At 46.5% G+C, this 17,636-nt stretch overlaps 1 protein-coding gene across 2 annotated transcripts in view; it reads right to left on the reverse strand.

Moving 5' to 3' along the window:
- The window catches only part of SYNDIG1 (synapse differentiation inducing 1), a 77,661-nt gene that overhangs the window by 36,415 nt on the left and 23,610 nt on the right, over positions 1-17,636 (reverse strand). For both annotated transcript variants that reach the window (XM_032994027.2, XM_032994028.2), the window contains exon 3: positions 12,462-12,599. In XM_032994027.2, the coding sequence (XP_032849918.1) occupies positions 12,462-12,599 (138 nt within the window). The remainder of the gene's footprint in view (positions 1-12,461; positions 12,600-17,636) is intronic.

The raw sequence follows: 17,636 nt of genomic DNA on the forward strand, positions 1-17,636 counted from the left end.
CCCCTTTCTTGAATACTAGAAGTGGTCATCTGCCCGAGGACGGGGTGTCCTGGGTGCCTGGTGGTTACGGATGTGAGGGATCCTAGAGAAAAGCATCACCTGCAGAGAGCTGCATCATCAGGAGGTGCAGGAATGCTTTTAGAACCTTTCTGGGATGAGGGTCTTTCTGCTCCTGAGACCCCAGTTCCCTCTATGAAGGGGAGCCACCGTTATGCCCCGTTCAGACATGGTGTGTATGGCTGAGTTGGGGCTCATGTTCACACAGGAAAAGAGGAACCCTGAACCGAGACACTCATCCCATGCCACAATAAAAAGTTGCTCCTTGAGCTTACTTTGAATTTTGCTTATATGACGCTTAATTCTCTATTTTCAATATTTCTGCTAAGCAACTTTAAGAAATGTACAGAGAACATAAAACTCCACTTGCAGTTCATGAGGAAAAAAGAGGAAAATAATGTTACCAACTCCCCAGGCTGAATCCAACACCCTGAAATACTTTGAGATTTCTTGTTGTTAATAAAGAAATGAAGGGGAACTAATGCTGCTCATTTCTTTTCCAGCCAGAGTGCATACATGGACTGGAAACTTTTATGATGATCTGTTTTCCAATCACCAGACATATAAAGTGCGTATTATGGGTTTTTTGTTATTATACAACAAAGAAATCGTTAGAAAGGGGGGAGGGAGTCATAAGGCATCACTTCTATGACACAAATAGAATCAGAATATCTAGATTTTAAACAAGGTTGATGGGGGGAAAAACTATAAAGCGTTGACAGAACAAAGTGAGATAAGAATAAGAGCCAATGCCCATGTGATTTAAATATTCAGCTTCATTGCTGGGATACTGGAAGTTCTGTGTTCACAAAGAAATTCGTGTTCACAACCATTTAGGAATAGCTATTGAAAGTCACAGGACAGGGCAGTCTTCACCACATTTAAGAAAGGAAAGCCAAAGGCACATCAGGAAAGGCCCAGGTGATGCTCAGGGTGAGTCCAGCTTAACCCGAGGCACCTGTCACAGCTGTGGTTCAATCTGAGACTGGGTGGAAGCACTGAAGCTTTAGCAAAGACAGTTTGGACAGTGTTTGGACCAATGCTGTGGCAAGGTCCCATAAGGTCACTGAAGTTATTGCTTTACAACAGCTTCTGTGTAAGTTCAAGCTCCTAATTAATTGCTTAATTAGTTGTAGTCTGTAGAAACCTGCTTAGAACAACGCCATCTGTGCGACAAGGTCAAGGAATGAGGACACATTCAGCACAGTTACTGAGTGCGGTGTCTTGAATGAAGTCCAGAAATCCCAGGCTGGGACAATTACTATTTAAATTAGTTCAAAGGCCTACATGTCTCTGGACACCAAATCCCATTTCTTGGGTTATCATACCTGGGAGGATTTGGAAGTTACTCTGCCTGCTATTATTAGCCCAAGGACCACTTTCAGCTTTTGCAGCATGTCCTTGCCATGGGGAAGGGAAGCACTGGGAGAAGCTACTGTGCTCTGAACTGTGCACAAGGAATTCTCCACGAATCTGTGGTCCCCGCTGTGAAGGGGGGGATGTGATTCCTTCTAGAGATGCCCCATCAGGTGACTGAGCAACAAAAAGTCCAAATCCCAGCCAGAGGAGTCTCCCTGAACAGACCTGGCAAGAAAAGATTTGGCCTTCCCTGCTCCCACCATCACATCTCTGCACCTCTTGCTACAGACTGTAGCCATAAGAAGAGGTGATGCACCTCATGATGCTGAGATGGACACTAACATCCATTGGCCATCTTTGGGACTGGGGCCTGGGAATTTGAGGTAACAGCTGGTTTGAATCACATCCTTTCTTCTGGACTTCATGATGGCAAAGCACTCACTCCAAGGAAGGCAGGATGAGGCATTGAGCAGGGATTGCTAATGCCATCTTTCCTGCCCGACGTTGTGACCCCTCTTCTTTCATCTCTGACCTCCCCCATCCTCCTGGAAGGAAGCTGAGTCGCTCTGTGAATGCGTATGGACATGCATGCACCCAAGCAACCCTGACTCACTCTTCTTGGAAATAATACAAGCAATGCCAGGATGTAGAAATATCATTCAAAACTCATTGCTCACCGTGCCCCATTATGAGTGTGTTTTAATACAAAACTGGCACGTAGGAAGAGAGAAGAAAGATTTTCACAATATGAAAAAGTGGGGGTTTTTTGCCCCCAAGCACATAAAATATTACCTTAGTTTTACTAGCGGCAGTACATCATGCCCTGCCTACCTCTGTGAATACAGCTGGAGGCAAAGCTTCCAGCAAATGCTATTGTTTAGATTAGGAAACGGTGTTTAGGAACAGTGCAGTGATATTTGATAATTAACTAATCTTTCACTTCTCAGAGAAAAATTTCAACCATTTTAGACAGAAATGAAACAAGGGCTGGAAAAAGGGTGCTACAGAGACTCGTAAGAGGTAGGGTCAAGACTGTTATAGATCCAGGCCAGAGCTACTGAAGGAGGGGCGTACCTGTATGCCCCTGGTAGCCCAAATTTCTAGTGGCTGCCTCAGGGAAAATTCTTCCTGCTGGGCTCAATATTTTGTCCAGAGTCATGGGAACAAAGTGCAATCTCTCCATCTACTTTAATGGGACAGGTTTATTCCTTGTAGGTCTTGTTGGCTCTCGTGCCTTTTGGCTGACACAGGGCTTAACTTTACAGAGGTGCCCCTGAACACTGCCATTAACAACAGAAACCTGCCTGTTACTGTGCTACCTTCCAGGGTCCCATCATATGACTCCTTTCTACGTTTTAGTTTTCACTTGAAGAAACCCTTGCACTCAGTGGGAAAGTCTGTAGGCTCACTGCTGGAACAGCCATAGTAACCATTTGTCCTGAAAGAAACCTTAATGCATAACCACTGGGGAGGTACATACTGCTCGGCACAACAGCTGAAACCAGAAAGTCTTCTCCCTTCCTATCTCAGATATTTTATCAGTTTATGCAACATCTGTGTTCCTTTCCCAGGTTCTGCCTTGCAGTGGGTCCTGAGACTCACCTACTTTGAGATGACAGACAATCCAGCATTTATTTTAGGCTGAAGAGCATAGTCATTAACCATGAAAATGCAGTGCTCAGTTTTAGATACAAACTGCACAGCTACAGGTGGGTCCTACTCCCTTCCTTTTCAGCTGTTTCATCACAAAATAAATATATAAAAACTTTATTGCTTTCTTGCTGCTGGGAACTCAGTCAATTCCACAAAGAGAACTGTGTGGCAGACATCATTTGGAGCCTAGATCACTAGACTCAACTCTTCACTGCAAAGTGTTTTTCTGCAGCTCATTTGAAAGAGGTATGTAGATTGTAATCAGAAGTGATCAATTCACTATGCTGTGCATCCAAACAAAATAGTAATTCAGTAGCCCTCATCAGAACAGCTGCTAAGAGATAGCAAGCTGTATATTCAAGATTAGAATATAGCCCTGGGTCTCTGGTACATGATGTTGATCTCTGAGAAGAAGAAGAAATATACCTGAGTATTTTGCAGACTGATAAAAGGTTAACCTTAAGTCGTTGCTGTTGGAAGCATCCATTCATTTACTGCTGCATACATTATACTTCAGATGTGCATGCCTCCTTTCATTTGTTTTGTTTTGGAAAAGGGTTCTGTCACAGTGCAGGATGAAAGAGAAGTCTATTACATACACAGCACCCGAAGAACTGCTCTAGACGCACTCTCCTCGTGACAGGGGAATTCAAGGGAGATCATTTACCACCTTGGATCTGAGGAGCTTCATCACGTCACCAGGCTCTGAAGCAACCACTGAAGCAGCATCCAAAGCTTTTTGGCTTTTCTGACAACTGAAGCAAACATTGGGGTGGCCAGAATGGATGGACAGTGTTCCATCCCCAGATCTTCAATGTGTCTCCTCTTTTCTCATGCCTCTTTCAGCAGAGAGACATACTAGCAAGGTGCAAAAATCATGTGCCCTGGTTTTGCCCTTGGACTGGGAGCATGCTCCTTCTGTGTCCTCTCTTGGAATATAATCTGTCCTGGACACTCTGCCTTTTCAGATGTGAAAAATATAGTATTTAGCTGAGCCACGTGAAGGTTACTAACAAAATCCCGTCCACGTTCCTGTTAACAATTCTAACTCCATGTCCCTGCTAAGAAAATGCATCCTTGCTGCCTAAGCTAAAAAACACACAAAAAAATACTTCCTAAGACTAAAAAGTTATTTAAATGTAGTGTGAATCACCTAAATGCCAGGGGGGCTGAACCCCCTGATCAGTTGTTGTGGAAGATTTATTACCCTACTCTTCAGATGTCTACACCAGAAATGCCTCTGAATGATTTTATGAATACTACAGACACACCAGTCTTAGTGGCAGGCGTGCAAGTAAACTGTTGAAGGTGCATTATTCTGCACTGAAACAATCCTAACTGTCTCACAAGCCTGTGAAATGATGAGCTAGTAGATGAGCAACAAAAAGTAACAGGATGAAAAGAGGATGCCAGGAGGGAGTAATATTTTATACCCCTGGAGTATGACTATATTGATAGGTCTCTGGGCTCTGGCTGGCTCAGCATAATATGCAAGGCATAAATGTCTGGCACGGAACAACTCATGTACAAAGTTTGCCATTGTGCAGGATGTTCCTGCAAATAAAAGAGACCTCTCAACTCCTTAAACATTTCGAGTTGGTCTCTTCTGTCCCAAAACTTCCTTGTAATTAAACACCTGCATAGTGAATTAAACTCTCCAGGGAATGTTATTTGCCAGCTACCTTTCCAATTATTTAAAATTAGCTTAAGGGCTAAGGAAATCGGGCCATTCATTAATCTAATCCCTTTTTATAGCTGTAGTTCGTGACTTGGAAATGTGACCACAAGATCAAAAGGACAAAGAGGAATGAAGAGGAAATTAAACAAGACACTCATAAAGTTCCCTGGCCCAAGACCTCACCCACAGAACACTGAAATCAGCAACAGCTGACACACAACACTCTCTAAATGACCATTTTCTTGTGTGCCAAACACATCTCTTCTCGGGAGACGTCTACCCTGAAGGGAAGAGTCAGCACGAGCAAAGTCTACCCACACTCAAGCCACTCGCTGGGAGCCAGCTCCTGCCTGCAAAGCAGAGATTTAGAGGCGCTGGTAGTTAACAAACCCCACGTCAGAGTGGCTGTCGCAGCCTGAGGCAGACCCTGGGGAATACAAGGGCCACGAGACACCCTCTGCCACTCTGTCCAGGACTGGGCTTTCCCTCTCCCTTGGAAGGAACGGAAGTTGCAAACCTTGGATGTAATGAACCATGCGACAAGCTTTTTGCACGGCAAAGGGACGTCACCCAAATGTCCCTAAGCAAAGGGCAGGGACATCCATTACAGAGCTCCTCTCCCAAGAACAAGAGACCCAGCACTCACACAGTGACATACGTTCCCGGCTATCTCAGCAGGTAGTTTCTCTCTGTAGTGCAGTTGAGAACAGCAGCTACGTTATTTCATGCTGGCACAGGCTGTGCCGTTCAGTATTCGCTGCCCTCCTCCGCCCGGCAAACCTGCCATCTGCCCAACGGGAGCAAGGGGAGGAGCGTGGTCAGGCAGCCAGCAGCGACCTCCTGCAGCCCAGTGAATTCACACCGGGGGAATTCACACCTGGGGAACTCACACCTGGGGAACTCACACCTGGGGAACTCACACCTGGGGAACACACACCTGGGGAATTCACACCTGGGGAACTCACACCTGGGGAATTCACACTCTTGTGAATACAAGCCTGGTGAATACACACCTGGTGAAGAATACACACCTGGTGAATACACACCTGGTGAATACACACCTGGGGAATTCACACCTGGTGAATACACACCTGGTAAATACACACCTGGTGAATACACACCTGGAGAATTCACACCTGGTGAATTCACACCTGGTGAATTCACACCTGGGGAATTCACACCTGGGGAATTCACACCTGGGGAATTCACACGTGGTGAATACACACCTGGGGAACTCACACCTGGGGAACACACACCTGGGGAATACACACCTGGGGAACACACACCTGGGGAATTCACACTCTTGTGAATACAAGCCTGGTGAATACACACCTGGGGAATTCACACTCTTGTGAATACAAGCCTGGTGAATACACACCTGGTGAAGAATACACACCTGGGGAATTCACACCTGGGGAACACACACCTGGGGAATACACACCTGGGGAACTCACACCTGGGGAACTCACACCTGGGGAACTCACACTCTTGTGAATACAAGCCTGGTGAATACACACCTGGTGAAGAATACACACCTGGTGAATACACACCTGGTGAATACACACCTGGGGAATTCACACCTGGTGAATACACACCTGGTAAATACACACCTGGTGAATACACACCTGGAGAATTCACACCTGGTGAATTCACACCTGGTGAATTCACACCTGGGGAATTCACACCTGGTGAATACACACCTGGGGAATCCACACCTGGGGAATACACACCTGGGGAATTCACACCTGGTAAATACACACCTGGTGAATTCACACCTGGTGAATTCACACCTGGTGAATACACACCTGGGGAATTCACACCTGGGGAATCCACACGCTTGTGAACACACGCCTGGTGAATTCACACCTTGTGCCTTTCACTCCGAGCCTGCACAGAGACACTTGGTGTCAAAGGAGAGCTCCAGCCCCACACAAAGCCGTCCTAGACATTATCACACCTATTTAGTGCCCGTAGCTGTGGCCATCTGCCTCATGTTATATTCAAGGAGGTTAAAGATCATCTTCTTTTGACAGCCGGCTCTTTTGTACGAGCATTACTTAGTCCAAGAAGCGACACAGTGCTGAAGAATCAGCAACCTCTCCTGAAGATTCCGAAGCCCACCGCCTGCTTTGCTAGCATTGCTTCAGCAGTGCTGACCAGCCTGTCCTGCAGGTATACAGATTGGCCTGTTATTGCACATGTAACAAGGAAAATACTCCAGGTTTTTGGTTTTGTCTCTGCCTTTTCATCTCAGATACAAGGGGGATGCAGCATCACCAGTACAAACATATGCTCATGGTTGTGGATATCATTCTGTGTAATCTATTATACTCTGTTTTCTGATGGACAAAAGTGGGGCAGAGAGGAAAAAAAAAAGTTACAGGGTGGGCTTATAGAGTACAGAAAGGTCTTACCAGCACCACCAGCCAGTTTGGTGGACTGTGACACATCACATCACTGTCCCATCTCATGGTTTTCCCCATTGAGGTGGGGACTATGAAACACTTTTCTAATGAAAAAATGATAGATAATGCCTGGCTATTGTTTCCCTGTCCTTTTCAGTAGTGGCTAGATGTCAAATGCTGATGCAGAAAAGCAAAAAAAGTGAAATACATTAATGTGTGCTGAGGACCTAACCTCTGGTCTCCAATAAAGATTAAGTACATACTGTCTTCTCCCTCCCAGAGGGGACATGAACGTTATTTCTTTCTTCTCCCCAGCGACCACTGAAACATGTCAAAATACAGTTTTTTCAAAGCCTCTATCTCTGAAAACTGGCTAGAAAGCAACCGAATATTTCTGAAGTTACCATGAAGAAAGACAAGCTACTCCTTCGCCTGATCATATATGCCTCGTGTCCATATGAAAACTGGACAAAAAATCCTCTGACCCAGTGTGCATTTCCTACTTCTCTTTCCAAAAAGTCCGAGAGACGGCATTTGGAGCTGTGCCCACTCAAGCAATCCACAAGCCGGGGAAATAATTACGGAGCCGAGTGTCCCTCAATCACTGCGTGAGGGGGGTAATTAGGGCAGCAGAGGGGAAGCAACTGCTCTCGTGGCCTCGACTGCAGTCTGGTGCCCGGTGGGTCTCACGTGCTGCCAGAGAGGAAAGCGGCTCTGGAGGCAATCTGAGCACCTAAGCACGCCGAGAAGCGCCCAGTGGGATTTTTCAGGTGTGTGTCTATGCCAGCCTGCCATAGCTCCATGGAGGTTGCCCAGAAGCTGGGCAGAGGTGTCGTACCTACTCTCGGTTCTGTCTGGCGTCTCTCGGGCACTTTGGTGGGCACTCGCCAGGGGCGAAGAGCCCCACATCACCACCCACACCCCACAAGACACCAGGCACCAAGTGAAGCTCATTTGCAGCAGCACAGAGTTAGGTCTCTGATAATTAATTTATTTTTAGGGGAGGGAAAGAAATGTGTGCCACAGTGTTGCTTTCTTTCCTAAAAAATAAACGCAGGGAGAAAAAGCGGATTCAGACAAAAAGGTCTTGCAGGATACAAACCCCCCACCAAGCAGAAATCCTGACAGGTGCTGATAAATCATCTGATAAGTTTAATGGTAAACTTGGCAAGACAAAAAGTTGGGTTTTTTTAAACTTCTTTCTCCGACTTATGAAGCTTCAGCTTGCCTACAATCTACAAAGCTACAAACTTCTGTAAAAAAGAAAAACTGAGGTACCTGCATGACTCCAGAGAGTAGATATTTATACAAAAAAAAAAAAAAAATAAACATAATGAGATTTTTTTGATCAGACGCTGCCTGCAGAGGAGAACTTTATGGTGAAAGGCATACAACTTTTACATTTTTTTCTGCAAAGGCTTCCCTGCAAACCGCACAAAACCCCCTTTGAATGAGCCCTTCAGACTCAGCTATAAGCCATCAGGAAAGCAGATAATCCAAAAAATTGCAAGCACCAAACCTCATATGCCCTGTTTGTAGAAAAGTGGAAAAATAGCCGATAAACACTGTCTACTGTTAAAAATCGAGTACTCGGAGACATTATCCCTCCTGAGAGGTTGCCCTGCAGCGCTGGCCTCGGACAGCTCAGCTGAACGGCTGATGTGTGCAAAGCCCCTGTATTTTAGCTGTGATGGCCCAGGCAAGAGGACCTGGACACCACTTAGCGTGACACCAGCGCGACCAGGACACCTGGGGTCTGTGAGGCAAGGGGAGCCGCATCCTGGCCTCGCGGTCCGCAGAAGCAAGCACGGTGGAAGGCAGGATAGGTGGGAAGAAAACAGCCCAGACCTGAGGGCAATTTACTGGTAGCTAAGAGCAGGGCTGGGCAGCCACAAGCAGTGGGTGCAAGTCCCTTGTGGGGAGGAAAACACAGATCAAAAAAGAAGAAAGTAAATGAGCAAGGATGCACTACAGCGACGGCCTCAGGGTCTCTGTTTTACTGAGGGAAGGTGAAAAGCAGCGACCCTCAGCCTTGCTTGGGATAGGAAGGTCGCCAGGCAATACCCTGCTCGTGCTCCCATAGAGCGCATTTCCGAATCCACTGCTGGCTCAGCTAAACCTGACACACGTCTTAATTTCCACCACGCAGGCAGACCCTGCACACCTTGTGCACCTGCATCACCTGATACAGACGGCCCCCCAAAAGCTCTAAGCCAGCAGCACACCGGCGAGAGCGTTGATGGAAACGCCAAGTCCCACACAGAGCAGAAATAGCCCCTGCGGGAAGCACATTGCTTTTATGGAGCACAGGGAAAATTAAATCATTCTCTTTGTAAAGAGCACCTCCGAAACCCTAAAGCATCCATCCTTGTGTAATTATTTTGCACCGTGACATAGACATAAGCAGTGTAAATGTACTGCCAGGTGCTGCAAGAATAAACTGAAAGCACCCGTCCCTTTGGATTGCGCTGTTCTGCAAATATATCCCCTGCAAATCAGGCCTTCATCTCTAAATGCATTGCACGCCTAAAGGAGACCAGGGTTTTTTCAAAAAGCTCGCCACAAGTGCTAAATTCTGGCACAAAGAATCCATCCACCAACTTTGTAGTTTCTATGTGTTGCAATTTTTTCCCAGACTGGGCCTTTTTAGTAGAACTACCCAGGAGATTTTTGAAAACATCACATTTTCAAGAGCTCAAGCAACTGCAAAAAAAGGTATGAATGCAAATGCCAAGTGTTGATCTTTAGCTATAGTTGTGACTTTTGATAAAGGATAGGGAACGTTAGACCACCCTTTTGTATTAACAAGAGATCTCAAATATTATTCAGGAGTTAAAAGACCTATCTAAAAATAGAAATCACACGCTAATAGGATGCAATGTTTTACTACCTCACATATAAACCATCATTCTGAATGGCTTATGCTCCAAAGTATGAGGTGATACCACTGTCAGCATTAACTTAGCTGTGTGCAGGATTTCGGTGCTTTATACCAGCTATTTTAGCCAGTTCTCAGCCATAGAATGTTTTGGCCTTACTCTTAGTTCCATTTTTCCACTGGAAAATGCCAGTTTGTTGGATCCCCGCGTTTTGCAAAGAGCCAGTTTCAGCGAAGGCTCATGGTTTCTCAGGGCTGTGATGGACCTGCATCAGGGTGGAAGGCAGGCAGTGAAGGTACCTGCCTGGGAATTCGGGGAGCGGACAGACTGATGTGCCTTTTCTAGATCAGGATGAGCAGGGACTGGACCATCTTTCTGAAAGAGATTTGGGAAATGAATTCTCAGCTGATTCATCTGTTGCAGACAGAGAGCTAAGAGGAGAGATCGGAGGAAAGGAGCATGCAGGGGTGATGTTATTATTATTATCATTTTTTAGTAGGGAGAGATGAAAAGATTTCTACTTCTAATGGAAAGACAAAAAGCCGAAGTCAAAATCCCTCAGAATCACAGTCCTTCCTCCTGGCTGGATTTAGACACAGGTTGCCTTGGTGAACCCAAGGGGTTGACTAACAAAGATTAGTTCACTGTCTCTCAACCTAATAAAAGCAAAGCTCCTGCCTGACCTTTCTTACTGACAGCTCCCAGTTTTAGGCAACCACCTTCATCTGTTCCCCACTGTTATGCTAAATCAAACACTGCCCAAGTTTCCATTTTCCAGTGCCTAAATTCTTCAGCACAATATCATCATCTCTCCCTGCCCTCAGGCGGCCCGTTCCACCTTCCTCACGCTCCTGTTGAGGTGGTAGGGTCTTATGGATTCGTGCTGGCCCCCGGGATCGCCTCGCAGCTCGCGCACGTGCCCTGTCCTTCCATACGCTGGCTCCCAGCACATTTAGCTTCTCAGCCATACTGCTTTTTAGTACTTAACTATGTTGTTTGTTTTGCATTTATCGGACTGTGCTGTGCTTTCATTGCTTAGATAAAACTAGCTAGCAAACCCCAGGCCTCCTGAAGGAACACTACCGCAGGGAATTAATGAACGTGCTAGTTTCCCCAGCACAGAGCAAACACACTGCTAATGGTGACAAACTCTCAACCCTTCCTTGGCTGCAGCATTAGTGAAAAATCCTGCCTAGTCCACGTGTGTGAAGAGATGTGGCCATTGAACCTGCTGGAGAATAGCTCAGCCTGAAAGACCAAGCAGCAGGATACTAAAGCGCATGCAGATCCCACCTGGTGCTTTACTTTTTTACTGTCATCATCATCAGGGAAATCCCTTGACCCTAACTTGAGAAATCAATAGCATTCAAACTGGAAACTGGTTATTTTTCCACTGGACAAACTTGAATTGTCTCAGAAGCTTCCAAGTTCAATGTCAGACACTACATTTAAGCCAAAAAATAGTAGTGCCGTATCTCTTTATTTGATATTGAAGACTAGGATTCTTCAGATCTGAAGTGCCTGCTCTGGCTTGACAAATACCCAGTGCTGGTAGGTGTTTAGAGCAGGCAGATTAGAAACACAGACAAGAAGGTGGTTGATTTTGGTGCTGTGAAACAGACTGTAGTTTGCAACAGGCATTGCTACCACCAGTGGATAGGAATATAAGAGAATCTTTCCTTGCAGTCACTGATGAAGCTTCCAGTGTGACTCCTCTTCTGTCACATTACATTATCTGCCACTCAGTAACTACTCTGCAGGCACTTATGAAGACAAACTTGTTGAAACAAATGATGGGGCATAAGGTGACTGTTAGTCAGGCACAGGCTGGAAACTCCAAGCCCATCTCATGAAGGGAACAAACCAAAACACTGTCACTTCTCTGGTAAAAAATATTTCCATATTAAAATTGGACAAGAAGAACAGACTGAGCAATTTTTCAGGGCGGAAAGAAAATGGTCCCTGGAAAGCAAATTTGATTCTGCAGAACAGGAATTATTTTTGTGCTCTTGGAAGGATAGATATTACCCGTTCTGCTTTTCAACATGATCAGCTTGAGAACCAATAGATCAGTGTTGCCAATAGGAAATACAAGTGTTTGAGATAGCAAGGATGTTTTTCACTCAAGTCATGTCCACAGAAGCTCCCTAGCTGGACATTGCATAACCTGACACGGAACCCGACAATTGTCAACTAAAAGCTAAAATATTTTGCAGACTCTTCCCTCAGCAAAGTATCTCACAAGACAGCCACCACTGTCACAGAGATGTATCAAGGTGGGGAACACGCTGCCCTGTTTAACCACCTCCCACTACGCTAGAGAACGTCTTGCCCACATTTGGGTTTTGGTGAACTTTCCTTGCTGGTGTGGGGTGATGGCTACTCTGTGGCTGCAAAACTCTGAGCTAGCAGGAGACGTTTCAACATTACCTCATGAGACAGGTAAAAGGCAGCAATTCCCAATGGCCAGAAGCAGCAGAGCATGGAGAACACAGTGAGGCCGAGATGATCTCTTGGTGGCATCATCAGAAAATTGTCTTCGCTTTCAGTGTCACTTGAGTAATCGCTCTGGAATAGGAAGAGAGAGAGAAATGAGGTGCTGGTTAACGATATCATTATTCGTCCTCTGCCATGTGCCAGTGCTGTGATCATCAGCCCATAAAACTCTCCCCAGTCACACCAGGGAAATTCCTCAACATCAACCTCATGGTAGAAGGCTTCTGGTGATCCAGCCTGGGGTCTCTACCACTTAGGGGGCTCGAGACAGGGCCAGTTCTGGGGGCACTTGCACCCTGTTCAACAGGGTTGTACACCCATTCTGCTCTGCTGTGGACCGACAGGACCGCAGGAGTTAGCCTGCTCTCCTGAAACGTCCCCTGAAACGTCCACACCAGCCAGTGGCATCCTTCAGAAGGACTTCAGGACTGGGGCTGTGGCCGTGGCACATCTCCCTCCCTGCCCTCCCGAAAGGCTCACCGGGGCACTAACCCCCTGCTTTAGCAGCACCCTGGGGGGAGGCTGAGACACCTGAACCCTTCTGCCTGCACCAAAGTCAAACAGGAGAGAAGTGGGAGCCCAGCACAGAGGCAGGGTTGGCTCGGGATGTCGCGGCTGGGACTGCAGCTGCCCTGTCAGCACCGACGCCTGGGGAAGCGGCACAACGTCGGCACTCTTCTCCTCTCCCACCGTATGCAAAGCACTGGCTAGCAGCTGTCCTCCTTACAAGCACCAGGCGAATCCCCGTTCACCCACTATGGTACAGCCTCCATCACTATGCCATGAACTTGTAAGCAAGAAATGAGAAACGACAAGAGATTTTGGAAACCACTGCAGGGAGCTGAAAAACGTCCATTTTCCATGTTCATCCTTCATGAACGAAAGAAAGAGACTCTCTGGCCAGACAAACCAAGGTGAACCTGGGTGGGTTGGCACTTTGGAAACATGATGTCACATATCTAATGCAGAAGGAGCAGTAAGCAGTGGGTGCTCTGCACCCCCAACTCAAATTCCAGTCTTCTGGCATGTCACTGCTCAGGTGGCCAGAAGAATGTCAGCCAGACATTACCCACTGGGGACAAGGTGACAAATGCCGTGCACACTTGAGCATAAGGAACGAAGGTAGCAAAAGCTGAAGGAGAAAAAAAAGCATGAGTTGCTCCAGCAGCAATGGGATGCTGCCAGATTTACGGTGTGTAGGCAGGAGCACCTGCCAAGGCGTGCTTCTTAGATGCCCCATGGCCAAGCTGCAGCAACCCTGACCTAGAAAAAGCTTCTTTCACAGTGATTATTAGGACTGGTCCACGGGGAACCTGACTGCCCCACTGTGGAGTATAGTTCTTCAGTAGAGCAGGAGTAGAAGAGAGCCTGCTCTCTGGTGGCTTCTACCTCACCTGCTGGGAGTCCACATGCAACACCAGGCACCGAGGCTGTAGTTATTCCACGCTTTGGACTTACATCTTTGGTGCAAGAAGGGTCCTGCAGAGCCTTTTAACACCCTGCGAGCACCTCCAGCCTGAGAAGAGGTGGCCAAAAATCTTCTCAAACACCCCTTTTGCAGTTGCATGTTCTTCACTGATTACAGGAGAAATGCTGTGCAAAATTTCACTGAAAGGAAGACATCTGTGTCACATTTAGGAACCTATCCTTTGGGGCATGGGGTTTGTGTCCCTCTTAGAAACTTACCCGCCTGTTCGGGCGCTTTTGGCCTTTAGGCTGGAACAGCTGCTAAAGTGACATTGCTCTACCAGTGAGCTCCAAGTGAGACACTCCTGGTCAGGCTGCTAAGTGTGCAAGACAAGAAAATGAACCTGTGCACAAGAGGGTAGGTTTCTAAACATGCCACTAGTGAGCCACAGCTGAGAAGGACCTAGGAAATGCTGGCAGCCTCATGATATCTGAAAGACTTGGCAGTGGGCAAAGGGATTGCCTCCCAAGCTCGTCTATTTGGGGAACCCACCAGGCGACGCGACCCATCGCTTGCTAACATGGGGGGTCTGCTTTGACAGATATTGGTGCCAAGAACCCACGGCAGAGCAGCGGGGCCTGGGAGGGACAGCTGGGGGGACCAGGCAGCTCCCAAGCACTGAGGTGGTGCGGTGCACGGGGACACCAGCACGCAGAGCACCCCAGTCTGTGCCGCGAGTCTTGATGCCTTAGCAGCAGTGACAAAGCTCCATTTGGCACAAACTCAATAAAATCTCAATTCTGAAGGGACACCTGCTGATGCTGGTATACAGTGTTTGAGCTCGGTGACTTCTCTTTCTGCTTTAATTTTCAGAACAGGCCATGTATGTAATTTTTAATACCAATAATCTTTCCTTTCAAGAGTAAGAGAAAAGAGGGGGAGGGAGGAAAGCCACAACATCGTTGAAACAGTCTCTCAAAATAGTGCCTTTCCCTGAATTTCATGACAGGTAAGATACAAAAAAATGCTTTTGATTTCCCAGTTCTTGGATGACTAGTGTGCTAGCATTGTGTCTGTGGAGACTACCTGTCTAATTTTTCAAACTGCCTTTTCTTGCAGATGAAGATGAAATGGGGCAAAGATTCTCTAAATAACCTTGATTGACTGCTGAAACAGAAAATTATCAGAAAGTTATGCTGCTTTCCAGAGGGACTAACAATTCTCAGGTTGGTCAGGACACCTCAGAGAGCTTCCATGCTGACTGGAGATGTGGCTGGTAGACTGAAAGAGGATAATTGTGGAAGTTTTCTTAGTTATGCTAACATGAAAGGGTTGTCAAGCGTTGGAATGAGCTGCCCAGGGACATGGTTGAGTCACCATCCCTGGAGATATTTAAAAGATGTGTAGACGTGGTGCTTAGGGACATGGTTTAGTGGTGGGCTTGGCAGTGCTGTGTTAACAGTCAGACTTGATGAGCTTAAAGGCCTTTTCCAACCTAAATGATTCTACGATTCTATAAAATCCCTTACTGAGGAAGATTAAGTCACTGTAGGCTCATACTAATTGAACAGTAGAGTTATACTGTGAATGCCATTTGGATGGACAAAGTCCCTGCAGTACACTGTAGGAGGGACCTCGTACGGAGGGCGAGGCCGGAGTTAGACCTCACCCCAATGCAATGAAAGTCGTTCTCCTTTATTTTTACCCGAATAGCCCCAAGATATACAGAGCCAGAGGGTCGCATGCTCTATGCTTTACAATCTATTGGCTAAAGGCACTTATCACCCCCCCAGAAGCGCTGTGACAGGTCTGCATCGTTAGCACCCGTGTACAAACTAAATCTACTTGGCGGTTAGTGTATCCAGGCATTCAAACAGGGAGGAAGCACTGGCCTGACTTCCTCATTCCTGCCCTTCCAGGTGACCTCAAGGGCAGGATTACCCCGGGGCAGTTTTCTGCTCAGAGACCCAGCCTGGATTGTCCAAACCCTGTAGGGTCAGTGCATGACCCTGATCCCCAAAGAACCCTACCACCGTACACACTGGGTCAGATGACCTGACTGTCAGTCACCAAGAGTGATAGAATAATTCTGATCAGAAAGCCCTGAACATGTAGTCCAGATATGAACCAGAAAGGCAGGGGAAAAAAAAAAAAAAAAAAAAGTCATAAATCACAGAAAGAAATCCAGCGGCGAAGGGGTACCTCTTACCCCTTTCATCTAAACATTTCCCCAAGCAAACATTCCTCCCTCATGTTCTCTCTGTTACAACACAATACCCAGTCCCGAGCTTACTGAGAGATCTTCTCTATCCAGAAACCTTTCTGACATTGGGAAGCTGTTGACAATTTGGCTACCTAGCTGGCTGTCTTCACTTGTTCCTGGTTCTGCAAGACACCGGAGGAGCTTGATGTTAGGGATGCTGAGAAGTCAGAATTTCTTTGACCAATTGCAGTTGCTTTGGGATAGGAGACTAAAATACTGCATAATCAGTAATATTCCTGTCCACAGCACTGCTCCTTTCGTGTTTAACAGTCTACCTATAAATTCACATGGAACTTTTCACAATTACATCATAATTTCACTAATCTGACTGAAAGCTTTTAGCTCTTGCAAAGTTAGAGAATGGTATAACTAATTAATTTTCAAGGTTTGGATGGTGAACAAGAAAACACAGACAAGCTTTCCTTTATTTCATGTTAAACGAGATGAGTTTAAGCAATCTGAAATATCGAATTAGCAGGTTTTTCTTTCTACAGGTGTACCACCAGTGCATCCTCCAACCAAACAATAAGCAATCAAAAGAGAACTTGTGCAGCCGTTAAAAAAAATACCTGGCAAAGAGCATCCCTTTCTTGGTTGAGATATTCTGTTCATCACTAGGACAAAGATCCCTCATAGTTACTCTCTTAACAAATCCCAGTTACTCCAGGCGTTCTACTGAGCTAGGAAAAACACAATCAAGTTATCTTCTTTGAACAGAGCTCTTCTACCCTGTCAGTCAAATGATATTGCTATCTTCACCGTGCTAGAAAAATCTTAGTCAGAAACAAGGCGCAATACTTCCTGATGCAGCTGCAATCACAGAAATGACAAGAGACAGGCGGATCACGGGGTGTCAAGGAACAGCAGCAGCTGACAGCCTCTTCAGGATGTGAAGGGATTCACCCCTTCTCCGACACGACATCTGGCTCTAGCAGCTTCCACTGCAATTGCACAGCCACTCCTAACCGCAAGGCACAGAGAACATTTACAGAAGGCAGCATCTTTCCACTGCAAGTCAGGCTCTGGTTTGGAGACACATCTTTGTGCTTTAACACGAAAGATGTAATCTCAGTGAGGTCCATGGTCCTTCCCCTTGCCAAGCCAGCTGTGCTTTCTGTAGCCCACGCAAGGTGCTGCTGTGAGAACAGATACCTGTGCAGATGGCCCTGTAGCAGAAATGACACACCTCTGAAATCACTGAGCACACAGCAGGGATTTCCTGCTTCCAATGGATCCTTTGTAGGAAAAGCAGTTATTACAATGACAACGACCCTCCTCATCCTTGCTGACTCCTGCTGCGTGTCCCTCACGAACACACTTGGAGTTCAGCTGCGAAGACAGCACAGGATAACGCAATCTCAGTCTCAGTTTATCCACAAGCAGTTTTGTGGATGCTATGGGGAAGATGTGACCTCGGGACTGCAGGCAAGGCTGGAGT

This window comes from Tyto alba, unplaced genomic scaffold, assembly GCF_018691265.1.
Source record: "Tyto alba isolate M040663 unplaced genomic scaffold, T.alba_DEE_v4.0 Super-Scaffold_16, whole genome shotgun sequence".
NCBI classification, from domain to species: domain Eukaryota; kingdom Metazoa; phylum Chordata; class Aves; order Strigiformes; family Tytonidae; genus Tyto; species Tyto alba.